General features: G+C 35.1%; 5 protein-coding genes across 11 annotated transcripts; 3 read left to right on the forward strand and 2 right to left on the reverse strand.

Annotated features, from left to right (window-relative positions):
- Nucleotides 1-23: 23 nt before the first annotated feature.
- Nucleotides 24-3,293, reverse strand: LOC111293612 (uncharacterized). 2 transcript variants are annotated; one of them, XM_089744109.1, is made up of 5 exons: nt 2,552-3,293; nt 2,370-2,438; nt 2,076-2,274; nt 547-615; nt 24-415 (listed from the first exon to the last, which is right to left on the reverse strand). In XM_089744109.1, the coding sequence occupies exons 1-5, from the start codon at nt 2,738-2,740 to the stop codon at nt 237-239; spliced, it is 705 nt and encodes a 234-aa protein (XP_089600235.1). In that variant the 5' UTR covers nt 2,741-3,293; the 3' UTR covers nt 24-236. The 2 variants fall into 2 exon arrangements, with proteins under 2 accessions (XP_089600235.1, XP_022742158.2); XM_022886423.2 differs by lacking the exon at nt 547-615.
- Nucleotides 3,294-9,405: 6,112 nt separating this feature from the next.
- LOC111294036 (actin-depolymerizing factor 2-like) lies at nt 9,406-11,547 on the forward strand. Of its 5 annotated transcripts, XM_089744114.1 has the most exons (6): nt 9,406-9,510; nt 9,848-9,940; nt 10,186-10,317; nt 10,433-10,482; nt 10,581-10,846; nt 10,938-11,547. In XM_089744114.1, exons 5-6 carry the CDS (start codon nt 10,599-10,601, stop codon nt 11,086-11,088), a joined length of 399 nt encoding a protein of 132 aa, XP_089600240.1. In that variant the 5' UTR covers nt 9,406-9,510; nt 9,848-9,940; nt 10,186-10,317; nt 10,433-10,482; nt 10,581-10,598; the 3' UTR covers nt 11,089-11,547. The 5 variants fall into 5 exon arrangements, with proteins under 5 accessions (XP_089600240.1, XP_089600242.1, XP_089600243.1 ...); XM_089744116.1 differs by lacking the exons at nt 9,848-9,940; nt 10,186-10,317; XM_089744117.1 differs by lacking the exons at nt 9,848-9,940; nt 10,186-10,317 and having other exon boundaries at nt 10,453-10,482.
- A 1,736-nt stretch (nt 11,548-13,283) lies between these two features.
- LOC111294952 (uncharacterized) lies at nt 13,284-16,385 on the forward strand. 2 transcript variants are annotated; one of them, XM_089744113.1, is made up of 3 exons: nt 13,284-15,503; nt 15,579-15,735; nt 15,886-16,385. In XM_089744113.1, exons 1-2 carry the CDS (start codon nt 13,389-13,391, stop codon nt 15,645-15,647), a joined length of 2,184 nt encoding a protein of 727 aa, XP_089600239.1. In that variant the 5' UTR covers nt 13,284-13,388; the 3' UTR covers nt 15,648-15,735; nt 15,886-16,385. The 2 variants fall into 2 exon arrangements, with proteins under 2 accessions (XP_089600239.1, XP_022743990.2); XM_022888255.2 differs by having other exon boundaries at nt 13,288-15,735.
- Nucleotides 16,386-17,523: 1,138 nt separating this feature from the next.
- LOC111293853 (putative ADP-ribosylation factor GTPase-activating protein AGD6) lies at nt 17,524-21,093 on the forward strand. The gene is made up of 5 exons (XM_022886871.2): nt 17,524-17,637; nt 17,789-18,614; nt 18,701-18,790; nt 20,009-20,504; nt 20,616-21,093. The coding sequence occupies exons 2-4, from the start codon at nt 17,802-17,804 to the stop codon at nt 20,501-20,503; spliced, it is 1,398 nt and encodes a 465-aa protein (XP_022742606.2). The 5' UTR covers nt 17,524-17,637; nt 17,789-17,801; the 3' UTR covers nt 20,504; nt 20,616-21,093.
- A 221-nt stretch (nt 21,094-21,314) lies between these two features.
- LOC111293852 (cation/H(+) antiporter 20-like) lies at nt 21,315-24,949 on the reverse strand. Its single transcript, XM_022886870.2, has 4 exons — nt 24,638-24,949; nt 23,497-24,525; nt 22,001-22,819; nt 21,315-21,923 (listed from the first exon to the last, which is right to left on the reverse strand). The coding sequence occupies exons 1-4, from the start codon at nt 24,815-24,817 to the stop codon at nt 21,606-21,608; spliced, it is 2,346 nt and encodes a 781-aa protein (XP_022742605.2). The 5' UTR covers nt 24,818-24,949; the 3' UTR covers nt 21,315-21,605.
- Nucleotides 24,950-25,804: the final 855 nt, after the last annotated feature.

Genomic DNA, 25,804 nt, shown 5'->3' on the forward strand with positions numbered 1-25,804 from the left:
AAGGAATAAGTACTAAATAAAAAAATAAAAAAAAGAGATCCAATAAGTAAAAATCTGTGGCGAGTTTGATGGTTCAAAGTATCAATTGAACTTCGGCACAATACACATTTAACAGGCCCAATGATGAATACGAATGTGTTTAGTACAAAAAATTTTGACAGGTTTCCCCATCCCAAATAGCCTTCAAATAATTCTCTCCATGGCTCCACCTTTGTTTAACTCAACTACCCGCACCATCAGACCTTTTTGTTTGTTCTGAAACCATCTCCGGAAGACCCTGATTCAAATCCCAGTGGAGGTCTGATTTCCCTTGGTTTGGCAGGGTCTACAAAAATAACCCATCCATGCAAGAACTTGGCATTCATTTCTTCCAACAAAACCAATCTTCCAGTTGCTCTATCTCTTACGACTTTGGCTGCAATATCATTAAAGCAATATATAAGGTTGAAAGCAAAACGAAGAAGTATGCAAGTGAAGAAACTTAACTCTAAAGACCAAAGGAACAAGAGACGATGTGGGGAAGGAAAAGAGGGTATTAAACTAAACCTTCAACAATCTGGCCAAATGGGTTAAATGCCTCTTTAAACTGTTCATCTGTTTTTTCTCCTGAAAGGCCTGTTCGATTCACTAGGATAAGGATTCAACAATGCTAAAAGGAACCATTAACTGAAATATAAGAAAAAAAGAAAAAAAAATGGTGTAAAGTTCTTTAATTTCTTATGTAGGAACACCACCGCCTTAAGGAGAAAAAGGGTGATTCTAACTAAAATTTCAGCATGCATCAACCGTAATAGAATTCATCCGGGAGTTCGTATGCCATTGAACTATAAAACTAGTTTTTCATCCCTGTAATTACTAATATCCATTATGCAGACTGATACGTTCTCCCTATCCTAATTTTAACTGTCTCAGATGGCAACCGGAGTTCCCCCAAACACTTCAGCAAATGGCAAAGAGGTTTTGAACTCTATAGAAATCAACTGAAGTGCCTGAGGGAACTCTAGTGGGCACCTAGCATACCTTTTTTCCTAGTTCTTATAGCTTGGTAAAGTAAATGCCAGCTGTGTTTATTTATATTGTGTTCTCCACTTCTACTGTAGGAAACAAAGGGCCATCTCAGAGTCTCAGAGACTAAGATGGCTTGAACCTAGACATGATCTTGGGTTGAATGAAAAGGTGAAAATGAGAGGACAGAAGGAATTTTACCTTTATGCTCCATAACATTTCCAACCCTGTCATTTTCAACAATCTGTGAGAGAATATGCATCTGATCCGCATGCATATGCAGACACAAATCCATCTCAAAGCTTTCCTGCCACTCTTTTGCGAATGCTATCGATTCTTCATTTCACCCACAATTGTGACTAGGTTCAACATGATCTGCTTGAATTCTTTCCTTCGAAACCCGATTGTAACTGTAAAACAACCGGACAAAAAGAACGGATAGTTCATCACAAGAAAGAAGGTACTGTAAGCCAGTAACAACCCTACAACTGTTAAATGTAGATTTTGCTACCACTCAAACCCTTGAGAATTACATACTTCCAAGTTGGCACTTCGATAAAAACATTCGACTGTTATGCGGACAAAGAAATCAGCAGTCAGCGAAATCCTTTCCTTTTGCCCAAAAAATTGACATTGTAAAGCCAATCAATCATAATGGATAATAGCATTGAACTTCATGGTACGACAAATTATTTATCAGGCTCTACAAGTTGCCCGCCTTTGTTCACCTAATCCAAAGCCAATTAATTTCTAAACTACAATGCCAGTGAATTTGTGGGTTTGTGGTGTATTTGCATACCTAGACTTGGAAGCCTGAGACCCTAAATAACCTCGCCCATAACAAATAAAGGTAGCAACCTCAAGTGTAATAGAAGTCCTTTAATTGAATTCCCATCTGTTTGTTTCTTTTCCTTTCAATTTGTGGTGTATCAATTACGCATTTATAGATTAAAGAAGGAATTATAAACCTATTCGCAATCTAAAAAAAAACCCAATACACTGGATGAGATAGGACTATGCTATGCTCAACCAAGATAAACCTAATCAAAGCATTAAAACAAAATTTTTACCTTTCCAATCCTGAAAGGATTCCTCATTTATGGATGTACCACCAACGTCTTTGATCACTTCATCCAGAATGCTGAGCGGAGCAGTCTTTAGTTCTTGAATAATATTATATATTGACTTCCCATTCTCCAAGTTTATGTGATTATTTGGATGCCTAGTTTTGGCACCAGCATGCTGCTCAAACTCATAGGCACTCCGCACCTACTCACACACCACAAAGCCATTCAGCTAAAATAATACCCATAAGCACTAAAAGAACAAGTAATAGTAAAAATTAGAACAGCTGAGTGACTCACTTTGGAGAGATTACAAAATGAGCATCCACACAAATATCCACCCTTACGAAAAATTCCATCCAGTACTCTCTAACAACCATAAAAAAATGGTAATAACTTTCATAAACAAGTCAATACTTAACGAAAACAAAGTTAACCTCCATCAAAACTTAATGTAGATAGGAAAAAAAAAAACAATTTACCTCCATCGAGATAGAAATATACTTAACTCGGGCTCCATCAAGAATGCCAATTCCTAACAACTTCTTAAAATTTGTAGCGTAGTTACTAGGAACAATCTTCTTAGACATTTTCAATTCCATATTGGGAGCACAAGAATATCGACTACTCCATTCAACAGAACCATTCCTATAAATATTTTCTAGGTTCATACATTCCCCACCAACTGAATACGACGTTTCACTATCATACACATTTGAGAACTATCATTCCCATTTGAGAACTATCATTGAGAATCTCCTCAGAGCTTGAATTCCCGGAACAAATAGTGGTAACCTCACGTAAACAGCTTAGTTTCTGCTGCTTATGTCATGGAAACTAGACGTGTTTTCTTTAGGAGAAACAACTGGATTAAAAACCTCTGATCGAATATCTTCATTGGAAACTTCTTTCGCTCGTTTCTTGTTAGGGGATGTCTCCATTTCAAATTCTGGTTCCTGTTGAAGACAATCACGGTCTCCCTTCAGTTCAGGCTTAGTACAATTTACATCCTCCATAATCTTTTCGGTTGAGATTCCGTAACAAACTGCTGCTTCAGCCATTCAATAACAATTTGTTTCCAAATTTCTGATAATGACAGCATTCAAAAGTGGAAACATATATGAACCCTAAAATTTCACTATATACTGAAGCTTGAATGCGTGTCCCCAAAGCAATGCTAAACCGACATTGTTCTTGGTGTGAAAAAAAAAAAAAAAAGACTAACTGCAAAACGAACTAAAGAAAATTTTAATTCAACTAACAAACTATTCAAAAAGAAAATCCAATAACCGCTTAAATGTCATTTAAATTTGAAATATTACCGAGCAAACCACCTATAAAAGCCAAGAATCAACGAAAATCTACAGAAATCGAATCCAAATAACAAATAGTTCTGGAAAAAATCGAAGAATAAAGCATGCACGAGTGTTGAAACGCCAGATTTCAAATCTCGCGGATATGAGATTCGTGGAAAGTAGAAAAGAAATAGAAAGAAAGAAATTCAGGTTGGGTTAACAATAAGCACGAAAGATTTGTGCTAGGGTTTTTTATTTTTTATGTGAATAAAAAAAAGAAAAAGAGATAGAGAGAGAAGAATTTGATGAGGGAACGTGGAAGGCGGCAGCAGACAGAAGGTAAAAAAAAACCTTTTGTTCGCGGTAACTGTCCAGAAAGAAAGAAGATGGAGAGAGAAAATAAATCTGATTCAATAGGAAATTAGGAATAATATTTTATTTTTGAAAATTTTGAAAATGTTGCTGACGGATGTCTGGTGGAACTTGGGGATAAATAAATCAATGAGAATCCACCACGTGGAATTACTGCGGTAACTGCCCTGGACACCTGTGTATTAAAGGTCTGCTTCACGTTTAATACTGATTATTATTATTATTATTATTTGTTGGGCCTGGAGGAAATTAAGATTTATCCATTCTTTTTGGGGGCTTTTTCTGCCCAAGTGGACACAAGACAAACGCAATATTTGTTTTTGGGCTTTTGATCAATATGTGGTGAAATGATATTTTAGTAAGGGATTTTTTTGGTAAAATACATGAATAATCATTCAATTTTTAGTTAATTTTTATTTTTATCACTCAATTACAAAAATATATAAAAGGTAAAAAAATAAAAAAAAATTAATAATTATCCAAGTCCCTATTATTTATTATAATCAATTAAGCCCTCAAATATAACTCATTTTCTTTTAATCGATGATTCAATTGAGGTAAAAATATAAATTTATTGATTCAATTTTGATAAAAATATATGTTTAAGGATTTAACTAATTCAAAATAAAAAAATTAAAATTTGATTTATTGTAATAAAATATTAAAATTTTAAATAATTATTGAATTTTTGAATACCTTTTTGCCAAACTTATATTTTAATTACTAATGTTTTATTAAGTATTTTTTGTTACCCAACCATTAGTCTTAAAAGAATACTTATTATTATTGAACAAATTTTAAATTAGAAAGCAAGTTAGTGACTAAAATGTAAATTTTTATAGTTAAATGACAAATAAAAAAAATACTTAAAATTAAGTGATTATTCACATATTTTATCTTTTTTTTTTTGTAGGTAAATTGGTTTAAATAGTTAATTTCTCAAACGAGACAAAGGAAAGTGAAAATAACTCTTTTTAATCCTTGCTTTGAACCAGGCTAGCTCATTTGCTGTATAATTGTTTATTTGTTGTTCTATCATCTTTTTCCTTCTTTTTCCTACAAAATATAACGTAAATTAAGCTATTGTTAGTGAATTTGAAGGGAGGATCAAATAGAGTTGAAGAACATTAATCAAAAACTACAAAATGAAGATGGGTGTTTTAAAATTTCGTTTTTATTAGAGAGAATATAATAAATAATTTATGAATTATAGTAAAATATTTAATATGATATTTTAAATTTTAAAAATCTCTAATATAATATATAAATTATTAATCTATTAATTAATATGATATTTATAAATTTGTTTGTTTGTTATATGTTATCATTGAAAATTAATTACGAATGGCATAAGTACAATATATTATCATATTCATATATGGTTTAAGTACAATATTAAAAAATTTTTAAATTCAAATATCGCATTAAACATTATATTATAATCCATGAACTATTTGCAACATTAATCATTTTTATTAAAACTAAAGATGCTTTTCAAACAGATTAGCAAAACCTAGGTGTCTTGTCCTCCAAGGCTTTTTAACATTTTTTCTTTCTTTGTTTTGTTTTTTTTTTTTTTTTTTTTTTGGGTCCATTTAGTAAGGTGCACTGAATATGAGAGCGATTTGCTCATCTTAATGCAGAATCTAACATTATGATAAGAGCAGGTAGCCATGCTCATTATATGAATTGAATACATGCATCTCTACCTCTTTGTAAATATTTATAATCAAAGGCAGAAGCAATCTCATTATCTTACACGACCAAAACTCGTTTAGTTATATTCTTCCTCCTTTCAATTATATTCAAGTTCATGAATTCTCGTGTCACCAATTATTTTTATTTACACATTAATAATTAATAATTTTACCTATTAAAATTTTAATTTTCGTAATTTCAAATATAACAAATTCGAGTGATGAACAATTAACTTCATCAATTTTGTTTAAAAAATTACGAAACTTTATATGGCATCTTCATAATCATAAATTTTAACTTGGAAAAAATAAAAACCATATCTATATCGCTGGTGGGCGATATGATATTTTTGGTAAGTAATTATATATTAAAATCAAAATATGTTAAGATATATTGATGCTATAAGATTTTGTGTCGTATTTTCTTACGTACGTTAAAATCTTAGGGTTTCCCAACAACTCTTCTTTATAAAGACCAATTGAGTTGGTACAAGGAGATATCAAAGCTCGATTGTTTCTCCCTTCTTCTTCCCATTCAAAACTTCAGTCTTTCTTTCTTTTTGTTTGTTCTCTGTCGAAAGAAACATGTCTCAAAGACCCAATCGCCACCAGAGGAAGCCATCGCAAAGCGTTTTTGTGTCCTTCGAGGACCTCTCGGCTCCCGTATCTGATAATGCTAAAGATAATAAGATTAATAAGCCTGCACCATCCAACCTCCAAGCGCCACCTTCCCACCCGATTCGTGCCCCAACTCCTCCGGCTGCAGCCTCGGCACTGGCAGAGACATCCGACAATGTAGCCAAAGATGGCGAGAAACCAAAAAATGCTACAACATGATGTTTTAAATTAATTCTCTCTTAGTATTTGACTATTTGAAGTAGCTTGTTTGTTTATTTAGTTCGTGTAATGTTGGTCAGTTTTACAGCATGAATAAAGAAACTTGTTCTTTGGTTTCATATGTTCATGTTAAAATTAGCATTTTGATATAATTGCAATGAAGAAATCTTTCGCTATTCTTAACTGCTCGATTTGAGTTTTAATTTTCAATGATATTCTTAAATATTGTTTTCTATATTTAATTAAAAAAATAATATTCACTGTATGCTTATTTATCATTCTCGATAAAATATGTTTATCTTATTTGTATTTAAAAATTTGTTAAACTAACAATATTAAAAACCCTTAATCCACATTTAGGTGATGTTAATTCATCGATCAAATTTCAATAAATCAGATCTCTTTTTTAAGGTAATGAGATACAACCTCAAGCAAATGCCAAAATTTAAATTATCGCCCGCAGCAAACCAACCTTGTAGAGGCGGCATGAGAAGTTGGATATTGCTTCTGGAAGCTTGACCGCATATTGGAGTTTCCATGTTTGTTGGCCAAGTTGAACTTGGAATTGTTCATTGCATTATCTACTTTAGTATTAGTAGTTTTTGATGGTGTTGTGGGTGTTGGTAGGAAGGAAGACGATCTAGAGATCGTGTAGAAGATATTTTGAATTTGCAGTTTGAAAGCATGGTTGGTAGGTGGTGGAGTTGGTTTTTCAAGATGTGTTTCAACGTTAAAATTAGTTAAGCATTTAAGGTTAGGTGAGAAATAAGATAAAACTATAAAAGTATTTAGGATGCGTAAAAAATAATTCTTTATTCATATTGTATTTAAGCCTTTTTTTATATCTTATATAAAAAAATATAACAGTGATATGATTTAATTAATTGACAGTTATTGATAAATTTATATAAAATTCGAAAAAAATTCACGTGAATGAATAATAATCTTAAATAAATTAATTTGCTATATTTAATGATCTTGTACCAATTGATTTATTGTAAATTAATGTTTTAATAGAACATTAATAAAAATAATTAAACGAATTTTTTCTTAATGTGGATGAATCCGCTTTATGATAAAAAATTTAAATATCAATTTTATCTTATAGTGACGTAATAATTGAACATATAAATTGATACTACGGTAGTAATAATATTAGATTTCTTGCTGCTCAAATTTTCAATACTAACGTCTCCTTTCCTCTGGTTACGGTACATTTTAATTGCCATGTGCACGTCATGTGACATGTTCTTAAACCTGTTTTGTTTAAGGGAACTCCGTGTCTGTTGCTGAAGCAATCTTAATCTAAAAACTTATAAAAATACTCTGACAATTCTAAGCCCTCCGTTGTTATGCCCCAGCCTTTGCTTACTTTGATTTCAAGGATTAATTATTATTATTATTATTATTATTTCAATAATAGGATCAAACTCTATTTAGTGCATGCACCAAACCGACGGAAGGATCAAAAACCTCTCAGACAATGTACCTTCCTTTCTTTTATAATCTTCATCGTCGTTATTATTATTATTAGAACTTATTTAATATAGTTTTCAATTTGGTAATATGGTATTGGAATTAAATACTACTTACCAAATTTTGCATTTTGAAAAGACCAAAAGAAAATAAGGAAAGAAAGGATGCGTGAAAAAGAGACGGACATGGTTGCCAATTACGAAAAATTCAAAAGAAAGGGGTAGCGTTAGATTGACGCAGAGATAGACGGGAGAATCTCTTAGTGGAGGTAGAGCAGCGGTGGACCCCAACCAGGTGTTTGTGACGATTTCCCAAATAAGCTTTAGATGGAATGAGAAATGGGATTGTAAGATGCAAAGTTGCCATTATTAGTCCACGGCTCTATTCTCATGCCAGCTAGGCTAACAAAACGCAAACTTTAATTTAATTCATAAAGAAAAATAATATAGATAATATAATTTTAATACATACTATAATTCTTTTTATTTTTTAATAGAAGCTTAGGTTTTAGTATTCAAGCATTAAATTTGTTGTATGATATTGCAATTACGTAGGAGTATGGATTTTACTTTGTTTGAGATAAAATATTATACTTTTTTTGTGTATTAGTTAATTATAATTTTTTTAATTTATCTCCACATTAGTAATAAGTAAAAATGGTCTATTACAAATTTCATTGTTAATACTAATAATTTTTTTTGTTATGTTAACTCTTTCATTATCATATATATATTTTAATTTTGAAAAAAAAAGTTGAACCTTGTTATTTGTGATAGAAAAATTATACATAATTCAAAAATTTCCTAATTTTGTTATCAATAAACATTTTATTTAGAAAAAATGATAAAAATATAATTGGTGATTAAAATACATGGATGTTTTTAAAATTATCATCTAACAATTATTTTTTTATTTTAATAAATTAAAATTGAGTAAATATTTTGTAATTATTCAATCAATAATTTTAAATGATATATTAACATAATAATATTATATCGATAATCACGTATCATGTGATATTATTACATTACTTGATATATTACCTGATATATTGATAGTTAATATGCAAATTTATATGGCATCATCACTTGATGTTTAATTATTGTCGTGATACTATTATATTAATACATTATTAAAAATAATCGATTGAATAAAAAATTTTATTTAAATTTAAATAATTAAATAATTATTTTAAAATTATAACCATAACTTAGTGACCATGATATATTTATGCTAAAAAAATTTAAAGGTGAAAATTTTTCATTTTTAATTTTTATCAAATGATTATTTTGGCATATAAAAGAAGTAATGAGATATAATTCCTGCTAAGACTATTTTATTGATTTTTTTTTCTGATATTAGTGTCATTTACTTCTAAGAATAAACATGAAGCCGCAAAAATTGTAAATTCAGCCGAGTCAAGCGAAGCCGCCAATTTGTAAAGCTCTAGCGCAGCCCATTATCTACAGCGCTTAATCATGATAACGACACAAAACCAAACAAAAACGTGCCCTCTGTGATCAATACATGACGTGGCAGCACCCCATTAGTGGACGGAATGTTCCGTACGATAAGAAATATACAATATAATCACGATATCAATTCTCCACTGGGCAGGGTCACCGACTTAAAAGGACCTTTAACATCACCCCCTTTTCCACCCTCGTTATCGGAGAGCGTTTTTTTTCTCTAAATTTTCTCATCCTCTTCCTTCTCCGTCGATCACGATCCATATCCTCGTTTCCAAACAAACTGAAAAGGATGGTAATGATTCATCTTTGGTGTTTTTCTTTTTTTTTTGGTTTAAAATAATTCCTCCTTGAATTAATTATCTGATTTTATTGTGTAGTTTCTTAGCAATCCTAGTTGATCGTCACTTTTTGTTGATTTTTATTTTCTAATATTTTGTTTTAGCGGTTGATTGATCTCTTCATCGAAGCTGCGATGCTTGAAATATTTGTGGAAAATTTTCCTGCACCGACTGATTTTATCTGTTATTTATTTATCTATTTTGAGTTTCTAGATCTTATGGTTCTAAATCTTTAGTTTGTGGTTTGATGATGTGGATTTTAATAACTCGATTTTATTTCTATGGAATTAGATGAACTGTCACTGACGTAGATTCTAGTGTCTTTAGCCGGTTGATTCTGCTGGATTTGCTGTTAATCTAAGACCTTTCGATTTCTGTTTTTTGGTTAGTCTATTTTCAACTATTTTTCTGGCCAATGATTTTTTACTAGTTTAGTATATTGGTAGGTTGATCCAATCTGTCTGCACTTTTAATTTGGATCCTTGTACTTTTGTTTGTTGTTATTTCTGTCTGCATTCTTTTATTTTTTTAAAGCAAAAAACAAAAAAATAAGTCTTATTTTATTTATCCAAACATAAGATATTTGACGCTTCATTGCCCAAAAAGCTGTTTTATTTATTTTGTTTTAGGATGTTCTCAAGGCAATGTAAGAATTGACCCTGTAGGCTGTTGTATCCTAAGACGATGTTGTTGCAACTTGCCACACCATGTTTTGCCAACATAGGTGGCAGCTGATATTTCAAGTTAGAATCTAGTGTAAGGTATCTAAGTGCTGTTTTGTTACCCTTCACTTTGTTAGGACCAAATCACAGTGATAGAGAGTAAGGGACTTGTTGATTATCACTTCATTTTGGTTCTTCTTTTATCCCTTTTTAGGATGAATCTTGATGTTGCAGGGTGCATCCTATTTGAAGGCAAATTAATAGGTTTAGTATTACCTACTCCAATGAAACATTGATTAACGAAACATTGGGCTTGCCTCAGATATTTGACCCGTTGTCATGTGATATTGTATCATCCTCAGGCCAATGCAGCATCAGGAATGGCTGTGCACGATGAGTGCAAGTTGAAGTTTTTGGAGCTTAAGGCAAAAAGAACATATCGTTTCATTGTTTTCAAAATTGAGGAGAAGCAGAAGCAAGTTATTGTGGAGAAGGTGGGTGAGCCAGCTGAGAGCTATGAGGATTTTACTAAAAGTCTTCCTGCTGATGAATGTCGATATGCTGTGTATGATTTTGATTTTCTAACGGCAGAGAATGTCCAAAAGAGCAGGATTTTTTTCATTGCATGGTACTGCAAGTTTCTTGGTCGTCTGAATTATCTTTACTGCGTGGTAATTTGTTGTTGCCTTGTGTACTCATTATGTTGTTGTCCTGTGAAGGTCTCCTGATACATCAAGGGTCAGGAGTAAGATGATATACGCTAGCTCCAAAGACAGATTCAAGAGAGAACTGGATGGAATTCAGGTGGAATTGCAAGCAACAGATCCTACTGAGATGGGTCTTGACGTTATCAAAAGCCGTGCGAGCTGAATATGGATCTTTTAGGCCTTGCAATGGGCTTCCTCCAGGTGTCTTTACTTGAATGAAATGTTTATAGGAATGGTAAACTTGGATAATCAGGATGCCAATTTCCAAGTTTTGCCATAGGCTTTTATTAATCTCGAAGATAAACCGGGTATATGTTCTTTGTTATCTATAGAACCTATGTGTTGAGTGCCTTTGTGTAGTCTTATCCCTTCAAGCTACTATGTAACTGTTTGTGAGGGGTTAGGCGACGCTTTTAGTTCATTTTCAAGTTTTTTTGAATATTGACCCCCGTCAATTTGTTTTGGAGTGTTAAAGGGCATGCTTTCATGGCTTCCGAGTCATTGATTCTTTGCCATAATGATGGATGTGTTGAGAGAACCGAGTACGGTTCTTGCAAACATATATTGTACAATTTCTACATTTTACTAGATCAAACTTTTATTGAAATCATGATGAAACTAATACCATGTTTTGCTTATTAATGCGATTTTGTTAGACAGAATTTATGAATTGATGTGGCCGAAAAGACTTGGCTTATAAGGCCATTTCTAGGATTACAGATCAATTACCAAGAGTACCTTTTTACTGTATTTGAGAGTTAGCCAAATGGTTGGATGCCAACTGGATGTTAGCAATGATGCTTGTAATGTTCATCTATTGCTCTTACTTGACTTGTTTTGTTTAGTTTTGAGCTTATAAGTGTTGCCATTACTTACAGGATTTCCTAGATAATGCATTGCTTTATTTTTAAATTTGATTTGAATAAAAAATTTATCATATATTTGTAATTCTTGTGAAAAGGAAGCTGTTTTAGCTTTTTTTTTTTAATGTTTTATTTTTAATTCAATTTTAATAGGTGACAATTAAGGTATTTGTTAAAAAAAAAATCTTATTTGATATTAATTAAAGTGTTACTTTTACAAATATTTTGTTTGATATCAATTAAGACATTTTTTTTATAAACTTTTTTTTTTAATTTTTTACAAAAGTATCAAATAAATGGTTTCTTTGAGCAAACATTTTATTTGATTCATTAAAATAAGGTGATTGTTTTTTTTTTTTTTAACAAACGTCTTATTTAATTACAGAAGTTTTAAAAATTTTACAAAAGTAAATAAGTGGGTTTTTTAGAACAAATGTTTTATTCGATGATTTTTCTAAGATATTTATAAAGGCGCTCAGTTTTTAAAAATGTCATAATTGATTTTTTTATATTTTAAGAAAATAATTATGACTTAATGTATAGTTAACCGTAATTAGATATAATTAATTAAAAAAATTAAATTTTTTTTATTGTTAAAGGTATTATTTGTTGTTTGAAATTTTTTTATTAAAACAAAATGTAAGGTTATTTATAATTTATCAAGAAAATTATGATAATTATATATAAATTAATAAATCAAAATTCTCTCAATCAACAAACAAATAGATCTGATTATGAGAAATCTTAAAAATCAAATAAAATTTTAGATATCAATTTTTTTTTAGTATCGTACTTTTTCTTAAAATTCAAGATTCCAAGAGCTTACCTAATGTAACGGAAGAGACATGACAAGCAACTCTTGGCTCGATTTAAAATGTGTTTACGTCAGTGTAGAGTTGCTGGAGTTATGGGCTGTTTAATTTGAGAAACTGGAATAAAGGTTTCTTATTCAAATTTTCTTTCATTAAGATAAAAATTCTGGTTTTCTTTTTCTATAACAGAGATTGCATTTTGGGATAAGAAAAATAGTTGCAAATATTCAAGTTTAAATTAAATTTTTACTGAATTTGCCTGGATGGTATATGGAACAAGTAAATTGTACGCTAAATTCAAAATATATGGATTAGCACTTGAAGAATTAGATTTTTCCCAATTTTAATCTATGGATGTTTAGAGGGTTTGCTTAGGATATGAAATTCCAAACAACAGGCAACCACTCCCTTGAATTTTCTAATTTTTTCTAGGATTATGCTTATCTTTGCCATAAATTGGAGGAATTCTTGGTTACTTGGACGGACGGCTAACCAGCCAGCCAGGGTATATATTATTTTCTTACTTGTTATTGGGCCGGATATCCATCAGAAACCCAAAAGGCGAAAAAAGAGGATATGTTTAGCATTTTATATTTGGGCCGGACTCCGGAGACCGCAAAACGATATTTACTCTTAGCAAACGGCGTCGTTGCTCTATCATCTGTTTCCCCGTTTAGGATTGCTTTATCAAGCACACCAGGAAAAAATGACCCCAAACATTTATCGTCTTTCTCGCTCGTAGCATTGCCGAGTGCCGAGCTGAGGCTCTATCTTCCTAAGAGAAAAAAATGTCTTCCTCTACATGTTTCAAATGCTACCCTTGGTCTTACTCTCCTTGTCTCCCTTTCTTCAAAAAACCTACTTCACATTTCTCCATCTCCTTCTCAGCCACTCAACAAAACCAAACCCAATTTCCTCTCTCCCACAATTTCACTCCAACTCAACTCCTCGACACCATCCGCCGCCAAAACGACGAATCCTCAGCTCTTCGCTTATTCGAATGGGCCTCAAAGCAGCCCAATTTCACCCCAAACTTATCCATCTACGAAGAACTCCTCACCAAGCTTGGAAAGCTTGGGTCCTTTGATTCCATGAAGCATATTTTGCAACAGATAAAGCTCTCTCGCTGTGAACTTCGTAGAGGTACTTTTTTAATTCTTGTTGAAAGTTATGCTGAGTTTGGCTTGTACGATGAAATTCTTGACGTTGTTGAGTTGATGGAGAGTGAGTTTGGGTTAAAACCCGACACCCATTTTTATAATTTCTTTTTGAACGTTCTGGTTGATGGGAATAAGTTAAAGTTAGTGGAAACTGCTCATAATGGAATGATTAATAGAGGGATTAGGCCTGATGTTTCTACTTTTAACATATTGATTAAGGCTTTGTGTAAAGCACATCAAATTAGGCCTGCCATTTTAATGATGGAAGAAATGCCTAGTTATGGTCTAAGCCCCGATGAGAAAACGTTTACCACGATAATTCAAGGGTTTATTGATGAAGGTAATATGGATGGTGCACTGAGGATGAGAGAACAGATGGTGGAGGCTGGTTGCCCGATTACTAATGTGACTGTGAATGTTTTGTTACATGGGTTTTTTAAGGAAGGTAGGATTGAGGAAGCTTTGGTTTTTATGCAAGAGATGACGAGTGAAGGGTTTTACCCAGATCAATTCACGTTCAATACAATGGTGAATGGTTTGTGTAAGGTGGGTTATGTTAAGCATGCTTTGGAGATCATGGATTTGATGCTTCAAGAAGGGTTTGATCTGGATATATTTACATACAACTCTTTGATTTCTGGATTGTGTAAAATTGGCATGATTGAGGAGGCAGTGGAAACTTTAAATGAAATGGTTTCAAGGGATTGTTCGCCAAATACTGTTACCTATAATACCTTGATTAGCTCCCTGTGTAAGGAGAACCAAGTTGAAGAAGCCACTAAACTTGTTCGTGTACTTACGAGTAAGGGAATTTTACCCGATGTTTTCACATTTAATTCTTTGATACAAGGTCTGTTCCGGACAAGAAATCATAGCATTGCTATGGAACTTTTTGAGGAGATGAAGAACAAAGGGTGCCAACCTGATGAATTTACCTACAATATGTTGATTGATAGCTTATGTTATAAAGGGAAACCAGAAGAGGCTTTAAGCCTGCTTAAAGAAATGGAGTCAAGTGGCTGTGCACGGAATGTTGTTACTTATAATACTTTGATTGATGGATTCTGCAAAAACAAGAGGATCCGAGAAGCAGAGGAAATCTTTGATGAGATGGAAATTCTAGGGGTTTCAAGAAATTCAGTGACCTATAACACGCTCATTGATGGTCTCTGCAAGAGTGGGAGGGTTCAGGAGGCTGCTCAGCTCATGGACCAGATGGTAATGGAAGGATTGAAACCTGACAAGTTCACATACAATTCTCTGCTTACATACTTTTGCCGGGCTGGGGATATAACAAAGGCAGCGGACATTGTTCAAACCATGACTTCATGTGGTTGTGAACCAGATATTGTCACCTATGGAACCCTGATTGGGGGCCTTTGTAAGGCAGGGAGAGTTGATGTTGCAAGTAGACTACTTAGAACTATTCAGATGAAAGGGATGGTTTTGACCCCACATGCTTATAACCCTGTTATTCAAGCTCTATTTAGACGAAAGAGAGCTGATGAAGCTATGAGGCTTTATAGAGAGATGTTGGAGAATGGTGACCCTCCAGATGCCATCACATATAAGATGGTATTTCGTGGCCTTTGCAATGGTGGAGGTCCAATTGGAGAAGCTGTTGATTTTTTAGTTGAGATGATTGAGAAAGGATTTTTACCTGAATTCTCATCATTCTATATGCTGGCTGAAGGACTTCGGGCATTATCTATGGAGGATACCTTAATTAAGCTTCTTAATAAGGTAATGGAGAAAGCAAACTGCTCAGACAGTGAGGTTTCCATGATAAGAGGTTTTCTTAGAATTCGTAAATTTCAGGATGCATTGGCCATTCTTGGAAACATTCTGGACAGCAGAAATCCTAAGAAATCTTTCTGGTCAAGATGAAGCTACTTACTGCTCCCTGTGAACAGTTAGCAAACACAGAAGCCTCAATGTTGATTCTGTAAAGTTGGAGATCAATGTTATTTAAAGTGTAAGTTCCTATCCTGTTGACAATGGGGCATGACAGAATTACGTATGATGAAATGCTTTCTTTTTCTAGCGTGGAGGAGATTCCTCTTCCACTTTTAAATTTTCGGGCACTGATGCATTGTTCTAACAACAAGCGTGTTTCTATACGCAGATACATAACCCCTCTCATTAGAAGAGGAAGATTTACCTTTTTTTGTTCTAATGCAATGTATACCGTTAGCTTTTTTCTCCAAACTAGCGAGGGGTCCAAGTTTCCAACTGGCCATCAATCCATCATGTTGGACGGGGAGACCCGAGTTTGGAGAAAATTTTGAGCTGTTTCGATTTTAGTCAAAGAAGCTGGGAAGCTGGTCTGCTACTCGATCAGTTTATCATCCGTGCAGATCATACATTAATGCCACAGTCAAAGCCATGGGCAGCTGGAGATGGGGAGAGATCCGAAAAGATGTTGCTCTCGGCCAACGTAGTAGTTTCCTTCTCCAACGTATCTGGCAAAAGAGCAGGATATCGAGAAGAGCAGGGGTGACTACAAAAATTAAACAGCGGCACACCCAGATTTTGAAGTTCTTAGTGATCGGTAGCTTAAATGTGAAATGAGAAAAGCATGAACCTTTTATTTTAAACGTAAAAACTTTGAGAGTGCTTTGCATAGATTTTGTTGACCGTAAGCCCCAAAAATCTCTCCCCTAGAGAGACCAGATAAGAAAGAGAAAGAGATCAGGAGGCACTTTTTTCTTTTTTTCACAATAAATGGGTAAAGTAAAAATGAAAAGCTTTTTTTTTTTTTCTTCACTCAGATGGAACCGTAAAGGTCCGGGCCTGAATGAACATTCATGCATGGAAGCAATATAAAAAACTTTACCACTTTCTTCCAGGAAAGGTGGGTATATGTATATGCAACGCAATTCCTTTGAAAAATGAGGAGGATATATACAACAATTAGTAATTTAAGTCGGTTTAAAGCAAATTTGCATGTGTTAAGGTATTCTCCCGATCTTCTAAGGCAGTAGTGGGATCATTTTCAACGGGATTCGACATCCAAAGAATTGCTGTGAGCAATGATTTCATATTTACAGCCACGAACTGTGGGATCATAGAGGTTTGGTTAAAAGAAAGAATCACCATAGTTGCTAATATTAAAATGGGCAGCAGGAGACATGCAAAGATTGCATCCTTGGTTTCAGATATGGATGGAGGAATGCTTTATGCTGGTCCCTCTGATGGCAAAATCCGTCAGAAACTACAACTCTAAGCACACAAATCACAGTTGGAACAAACATGGTAATTATAGATTTTCCTGGTACTCAGTCATTTTCGTTTGGATTTTGGTTGCAGGCTTGGGCTCTTAACGAACTAGGTTTCATTTGTAAAGAGCTATGTATCCAGTAAATCAAATGTTTAGAGCATCATCTTCGTATTTGTTATGCCAATTTTGATTTGATTTCTGTAAACCATTTTACAAAGGGCAGGCCTACATTTTATAGAAAGACCCACTGACTAAAAATGTCGAGCCTTGGGCTCTAGTTAAATCCATGATTAGTGGCGCGGGCTGCTAATTCCTCAGATTTAATACCAATACCTTCCAAAAGCCCTTTTTTTTGTTTTTGTTTTTGTTTTTTCTCTCATCTTGAATGCGAATATTTTCACAGTAAAGATCTCAGTCAGCTGAAAATAATTAGATTTTTTTTTTATAATAAATTCTAAATCACCATCCACTTTCGGTACAAAGAATCGGCCAACGTGGGGCAGCTTTACAAAGTGCACAGACGAGTCACAACCGAGTTGAGTTTTTTTTTTTTTTTTTCACACGAACGACACGTGTTTTGTTACAGGAAACCGCAATTTCGCTTAAAAAAAAAAACCAAAATCGCGTACAACCCTTCCGCTAGCATGTTTTGATGGTGTCAGTGCTCTCCTCCCCCTTCACCCAGAGATTTAGCATTCCATTAATTTTTGTCCTTTTTTTTTTTTTTTTCTCGTATAGATCGTTTTTATTGACAATTTCTCTTTTTTTTTCCCTCGATCTTTTTTTTTTTTTGCCGAATCCGGTTCAGATCGGATTAAAAAATGGCGGCAACCAGACGGTTACGCGACCTCCAATCACAGCCAGGTAACAAAACTTGCGTCGATTGCAACCAAAAGAATCCCCAATGGGCTTCGGTTTCCTACGGTATTTTCATGTGCTTAGAGTGCTCCGGTAAACACCGTGGCTTAGGTGTCCACATCTCATTCGTCCGATCCGTTACCATGGATTCATGGTCCGAGATTCAGATCAAGAAAATGGAGTCGGGTGGTAACGAGCAGCTCAACTCTTTTTTGGCCAAATACGGGATCCCTAAAGAAACCGATATCGTGACCAAATATAACACCAATGCTGCCAGTATTTATCGCGATCGTATCCAAGCCCTAGCCGAGGGCTGTCCCTGGCGGGATCCACCCGTTGTAAAGGAGACTCTCAATGGAGGTGCTGGTAGTAGAAAGCCGCCGTTGAGCGGTGGCGGTGGTGGTGGCAGAGGCAGTAATTATTCGAATAATGGAGGGTGGGATAGTTGGGACAATGACGATTCGTTTAGATCTTCAAGCGATATGAGGAGGAATCAATCGGCGAGTGATTTTAGAGGAGGGAATATTCATGGTGGTGGAATGGGAGGTGCTCCGGTGAGGTCGAGGTCCACGGAGGATATGTACACGAGATCCCAATTGGAGGCCTCAGCGGCAAATAAGGAGAGCTTTTTTGCGAGAAAGATGGCGGAGAATGAATTGAGGCCTGAAGGGCTGGCACCTTCACAAGGAGGAAAATATGTTGGGTTTGGATCGAGCCCTATGCCTACCCAGAGGAATAATAATTCTGAGGGGGATGTGCTCTCTGTTGTTTCTCAGGTTAAGAGACTACCCCTTAAATGGTTTTTTTTTTTTTTTATGGTGTGATGACTATTAGGTATTGGTTAATTTTTTGTTTGGTGCAGGGGATTGGGAGGCTATCTTTAGTAGCTGCATCCGCAGCAGAATCTGCTGCCAATGCTGTCCAAGCAGGAACGAAGGAGTTCACCTCAAAGGTATTTTTAGGGAATTTTAATTTTGATTTCATTTTTGATTGTTTTGCAATTTGATATCTTACATTGGTTAATGATGATATTCACTGTTGTTGAATCTTTATTGTCCATGTCTGCATTCTAATATTCTTTTAGATGCTATCTTTATATGATTTTATAGATAATGTGATGTATGAGTTGCATTTTAGAGTTAAGCTCCTTTACATAAATTCTTTCTTTGTATAAAGAATCTTCTAGCTAATTATGTTTATATATCCTTGTATGATTTTATACAAAATACACGATGAACATTCAAATTCCACACTTAGTTTGGACATTAGCAAGCTAATTTCTTTATATTTTATTGAATAAAATATATGTAAGTATAATGAAACCATTAAGGTCAGAATTTTTTTTTTTTTGGTCAAGTTGGTAATCTTCTGCATGGTACACCTAGTTTCACCATCTGTTGTTGGATAACCAAGTGAGGAGAGAAAAAGGAGGAAATTATAGGTGCAAATTTCTCTCCTAAGTTAAATTCTTCAACTTTAAAATATGCCTCTCAATCAATGAGTTAAAGTTGATGAACCTATAATTTCATTTCATTTCTCTCTTAATTGCTTTGCTAACGTCCAAACTAAAGGGAAATTATTTTTCACTCCATTTCACTGACTTGTCATTTCTTACTTAAGAATTCTCTGCTTTTCTGTGCTCTACTGCTCTTTTGAATATTCCAAGGCATTTTTAAGGTTAAGATGCCCCTTTAACTTGTTGGAGTCTTAGTATTCTTTATTAATTTTAAACAATGAGACTGCTGGGCTTATATAACTGTTCGACAGAAGATATATGAAATACTGAATAGAACGTTTGGGCCAATTCTATTTTAGAAATAAAACTTAGAAATTTGAGTTCTTTGAATCATTAATCCTTTTGCTATCTGTTTGTTTCAAATCCTAAGAATTTGCAACTGTTTAATTCTTATTCTGCAAAGGAAATCAGTTTTTGACTTGAGGGCTGCTCTTCATGGCCCTAAGAGCTTATCCTTACATTCAAGTCAAACTCTCATACCTGGAATTGATTCCTTGAGAAAAACATGCTGCTTTGGTTTTGGCATTTTGTTTTGGCTAAACTGTTGATGTTATTGTTATAACTTGATGGGTTTGCTTTCCTTATATTTCTAGTTATAAGGATAGGGGAATTTGAAATTACATAGACAAGGGCATGACGCACCTTTTTTTGCAGGTTAAGGAAGGCGGCTATGATACCAGGGTTAACGAAACTGTCAATGTTGTCACTACAAAGACAAGTGAGATTGGCCAGAGGACATGGGGGATTATGAAAGGGGTCATGGCAATAGCTTCACAGAAGGTTGAGGAGTACACTAAGGATGGCTGGAAAAATAATAACTGGCAACGAAATGATAGCGAGAAGAATGGATATTATCAGGAGTTTAAAAAGGAGAATAAAGGATGGAATTCTACTACTGGAGGACAATCCTCTTCTGGTGGGAATTATAATTCTTATAGCTCAAGTTCTTGGGATGACTGGGATGCAAAAGACAATAGGAAGGAAGATAATACAAAAGTGACTGCTTCTCATAGCAATGATGGTTGGGCTGGCTGGAATGATGCCAAGGATGATGGATGTGATCATTTTTATAATGGTGCATCTGACAAAAAAGCTGTTGGTCACAATGGAAAGTCAGATGCCACATGGACGGGTGGAGGCTTTCTTTAAGGTTAATTTCTTATATATTCACTTTCTTATTTTCTTATTGTATAAGTCTCTATTTCGTGATCATGTTCATATGAGTTCCAGACATAAATAAAATAGTCTGATGTGTGGCCAGGTTGAACTCTGAATGATGTTACAGTTATCAGTACCTTACCCACAAAAAATAATTAGCACACAATTGATACCTGCTGGGATGACGCACGCAGGGGATGGGTAGAACTTTTTCTACCTTAGCACAGCTGGTAAGAAAAATTGTTTGTGAATTAGATCTCCAAGTGGAAGGGGGGATGCTTTTCATGAAGTTAGTATATCTTTAGCAACCCTTTTGCCCCTTTTTTCCTTTTTTTTTTTTAATCTTTAATAATTTTACTTTGTAATTGTTTGGGTAAGTTTCGTGTTTGATGGTAGTTTATATTTGTAAAACCGTGGATGGAAAGGGCTAATTGCACGGTTGGAAATAGGAGTATAGGACTGTTGTGAGTGATGGAAATAGGACTGTCGTGAGTGAGGAAACATTATTTGTGACATGAAAATTCAAAATTGCTTTGGATCTGTACCAACTGTAGTTAATGAATTTTTCATCCTTTTATTTATTTTATTTCTCGTAATATTTAGAATTGTTTCATGTTTTGACCAAAACTATGAAGTAATGGAAGATTAATTTGCAAATTAACCTGGATGCAAAACATGTTCTTGTTGTCATGGCATAACTCTTGTCCAGAAGTTTAATTCTTATAAGATTTGCCTTTGCTGTTGTAGCTTTCACTGCATGTGGGCGCTTAAGCAAAAGACACTGCCCCAAGACATATCGACATTTATTTCCAGCTCCACTGGGTAAATTTTCATTTGCAATCGAGGCAAATCTTACAGTATCTCTAAATGAGTTATCATTAAGGAACATGAAAATTTTGAAACCATTTGAGAGGACGTAAAGGTTTATTTATTAACATGATTAGTGATTCTCCTAACTTTCGTGGTTCTAGATTTGGATTCTGGTTCACTTTCTGGGCTGGACATGTACCTGTTCAAGACCTAAAGATTCCAATAACTTAAAAGATCAACAAGCCACACTTTATCATCCCATTTCACCATAACAGATATACGATCATAACATGTTGGAGAAGGTGCCTTCATTGTCATCTGTTCCTTCTCGTCGTTGGATCACTAGGGTAGATGGAAAGTTGCCTAGATATGCTGAAGACAGAATATCTCCCATAGCTCCCAATTCTTCACTCTCCGTATTATTTCCTGTTACTTCCATAGATGATAGGAGCTGCTGCCCCATCCCAGCGACGAGAATTTCATACACTCTGCTTTCTCCTATCCTCTGCACTTCCTCTGCCACGCTGTTGACCTCCTTCTCTTCGTATTGTACAGATCCATTACACCTTTTAAACTCTGCCAATGCAATCTCGTCCAGTTCCTGCTAATTGCATTTCCTCAGAACAGAAAGAAAGGCGTAGATAATTGAAAATTTTGGATAAAATTTTGTATATTTACCTTCTCCCTTCTGTTCCCATCCCTTTGGAGGAACCTCACAATAGTCACATGAGCTAATTGCTGTCCAGCCATTCTCCCACTGAGCTTTAGAGCTTCACGATCATCTGGTCCTCCTACGAACAGAATGCCTACTCTTTTTGGCATTTCGGTGGCGGGTTCTGCCGCTTGCTCTGACGGACAACTATTGAATCCTCGGTCTATAAGAACTGCCACTGAGCACGGTGCGCTTTCTAGCACCCTTTGATTGACCTCTCTCCAGCAATGGCCGACATTCTCAATTGCCTCCTCGCCCTCCCCTCTCCACTGCTTGTGGAAAGGTAAGATGATCATTTCTACCCTTCTATCCTCTGCTACATGGAAAATATCTTCATGCATTGTTGACAACGCTGAAATTGCTGTTGAGTGGTGGATGGTGACTCTCCCAAGTTGGCCATACGCCTCAAAGGCAGCTGCAATTTGGTCATGTTTGCTGCCTCGACATAGGCGATTAACGAGGGGAAAACCATTCTTTAGGGCCCTCTGAACCATCAAAATAGATGAAGATCGATCAGTCAGCTCTACAAGGTTCATGACATATAGCTTCAGTGGGAATTTCTTGGTGGTGTGGATTGACTTGATAAGGTTGATGAGTGAAGGTACATTGCCAGCTCCATGGACACATGCCAGGATTCGAAGCTCATCTTCTGAGTTTTGAGCTGGGGGCAATGCTCGTTCCAAACGACGCAAAGGTTTGTATATGGCCATGACTGCTGGAGTTGTCAGGAAAGTGGTAAAAAGTGCCATCAGGACTAAAATGGCGAACATTTCATCATTCAGAACCTGGTTGACAATTATAAGCTAATTACTCATCTTTGTGTAAAGCGAATAAAGCTGAAGATTGATTTGAATATGATTATGATTGAGACAAGAGGGTTCTTTTGCAAATTATGTAGCTTTTCAATTTCTTTCCGGGAATCTTATTCATTCTAAATGGAGGACAAGAGACATATAGAATATCTAAATTCCAAATCCAAAAAGTGATTCCAGGAAAAGAACTGCCACTTGTGTCCTGCTCAGAGCACTACTAGGCAGGCATAAAGATCAGTTAGAAAACGATTTCATATTGCCTACATTAACATAAATTCTATTGAAAAAAAAAAAAAAAATCAAATAACAAAAATATTAACCAAACAGAACCTGAAATTCTATAGAACATGAAATTGATGTGAGTCTAAGCACAATATGATCAACATTTTAAATGAATAATGCTGTATCAGATGATAGAAAAAACCGATCTTAAATTTTGGATGTCGACCTGCAACATAACACTCTAGGAGAGTAAAAAATTCGGTACTCTACTGCATTTGATCTGTATGAAAAAGAAAAATACTACTAAAATAGGCACCGTAGATGAAACTGTTGAAGGTACAATATCATTGAATCCCAAGGCTTCCTGCTAATTAGTAACCTGAGAAACTTCATGGCAAAAGATTATAGGCTTCCTGCTAATTACTTACCTTTTTTTCTTTGCCAATGTTGAGAACAATGAGCTCCACCAACCCTTTGGTATTCATCAAAACGCCAAGCGTCAATGACTCTCTTACGGGAATCATGCACAGCATCGCCGCCACGAACGTCCCAAGAATCTTCCCTGCGCAAGCCGTCGATATAATAAGCAACAAAAGTCCCCACGCCTCTACGCCTTGAATTTTAGCCACGTCCGTCCTTAACCCGCTAGACGCAAAGTAAAGCGGAAGAAGCAAACCAGCTACGAAGTCCTCGATCCTTTTTATCAATTTTGCTGCGAATGCGCCTCCCTTAGGAATTGTTAGTCCAAATACAAATGCACCAAAAATTGCATGGATTCCTATAAGGTCTGTCATGAACCCGGATAACATTACCCCAGCCAAGGTCAAACATATACAAGCTTCATCAATAGCATAGTCTTGCTCTGCAGAGCACTGACGAGCAACCAAGCTCATCATGGGCCGGACCAGAATTAACATAAAAGCAACGAAAGCAACTCCAGAAATAAGAACCCATATGCATATTAAGGGGCTCTTGTGAGTTTCACCTGAGCCGTTGCCTGTTAGGGCCACGGCCGAGGCCAACAATATCCAAGCAGCAACGTCGTTGAATGCAGCTGCAGCCATGGCGGTTTGGCCCACATGCGTCGTTAGTAGCTTGAGCTCTGCTAGAATGCGGGCGAGGACAGGAAAAGCTGTGATGGAAAGAGCCACGCCTAGGAATAAGATGAACTGGCCATTACCTACCTTATCCTCTCCATTTACAGCTTTTCGGAGAAAGAAGGAAAGTCCAGCTCCCAAAATGAAAGGGAGCGACATCCCAGCTATGGCTATGCTAAAAGCTTTTCTACCGCTTTGACTTATTGTTCTTAGATCAAGTTCAAGTCCCACTAGGAAGAGAAAGAAGAGAAGACCAATACTTGCCACGGATTCGAGTATTGGTGTACTCCACGAAGGGAAAACCAAGTTCAAGAAATCTTTGTTACGGCCTAAAGCAGACGGGCCAAGCAAAATTCCACCCTGGAAAACACGAGAAACATTTCATTTTAAGAACATCAAATAAAAGTAGTACTAACAAGTAATGAAAATGGGATTGTAAACCATCCTGTGAGAATCAATCAAGTTAACGTACAACAATTTCGGCAACGACTTTGGGCTGGCGTAGAGGTTTCAGAAGAAAGGCAAGGAAGCGGCTGGTGAAGAGAACCAAGATTGTTTGAACGATAAGTAATGGGAAGGCGTGGTTTAGAGGATTGTCGCCTTGCCAGGCTCCATCGGACGAGGTTCTTATAGTGTTTACGTTATGTTGCATGGTTACCGTTGCCTGTTGAGGATCAGTACCAGTACCAGTCCCACTGAAAGCTGCCTAGTATGTAAAATTTCACAACCTGAAGCTTTGTTTGTATGCGGAGACAAATTAGACTATGTTTTATAGAGTTGATTGATGAAGTGATCCTGTTGTTAATGCCAGTCCTTGTCAATGGGATATTGGATTTTAATTAAGAGATTATATTTGATATATTCTCAATTTATAAATTTTATATACTATCAATAAATTAGATGATGTCACTTCATTAATGAATAAAAATCAATCCTTAAAATAAATATACAAAAATTAATATTTTTTAAAAAATTTATTCATTAATGAGGTAAAATCATCTGATTCACTTTATTAATGAAATTGCATTATCCTATTCACTGAAAATATATAGAATCATATTATCAAATATAAATCTTTTACTTTTGAGCCAATAGTCACTAGTCACCGGCTGGTCCCTACGGAGGTTAACAGATGCTTAAACAAGTTGATCTGTCGTAGGTTTTATAATCAAATTGTCCTGTTTGCGTATAGAATAAGGAGTTTTTTTCAGTGTCTCTTTGGTTTTTCTCTGTTGTAGATGCCATTTAGTGGCATATACTCTCTGTTTAGTGGAGTGAAGCTCCCTTGTTCGGGACCCTTCTAATCTTTATTCCTTCATTAGATATTAATGAGATTATCATTACCATTTTATTGCCTGTAGTGAAATTGCAACGTGTCAAACTTTAGATTCGGTTTTAAATCTTAACCACTTTCATAATTAAAAAGCATTGGTGGTAAGATTCCTGCGATAAGGATTTCTGTTTTCTGAACTGTTCTATTGTTATTCATGCAATAGTGAAGAAACGTTTCCAAAAATAAGGTCAGAAGGACAGAACTATTTGGCAAATTTCACCAGCCCAGGATACCAGCTGGGGTTGGAGAAAATTACTTAAACTTTGCTATCCCTTTTCATTGGGTATCAGAATGGGGAAGGGATTT

The sequence above is a fragment of the Durio zibethinus genome, chromosome 14 (assembly GCF_047325235.1).
Source record: "Durio zibethinus cultivar Kanyao isolate XHJ-2024 chromosome 14, ASM4732523v1, whole genome shotgun sequence".
NCBI classification, from domain to species: Eukaryota; Viridiplantae; Streptophyta; class Magnoliopsida; order Malvales; family Malvaceae; genus Durio; species Durio zibethinus.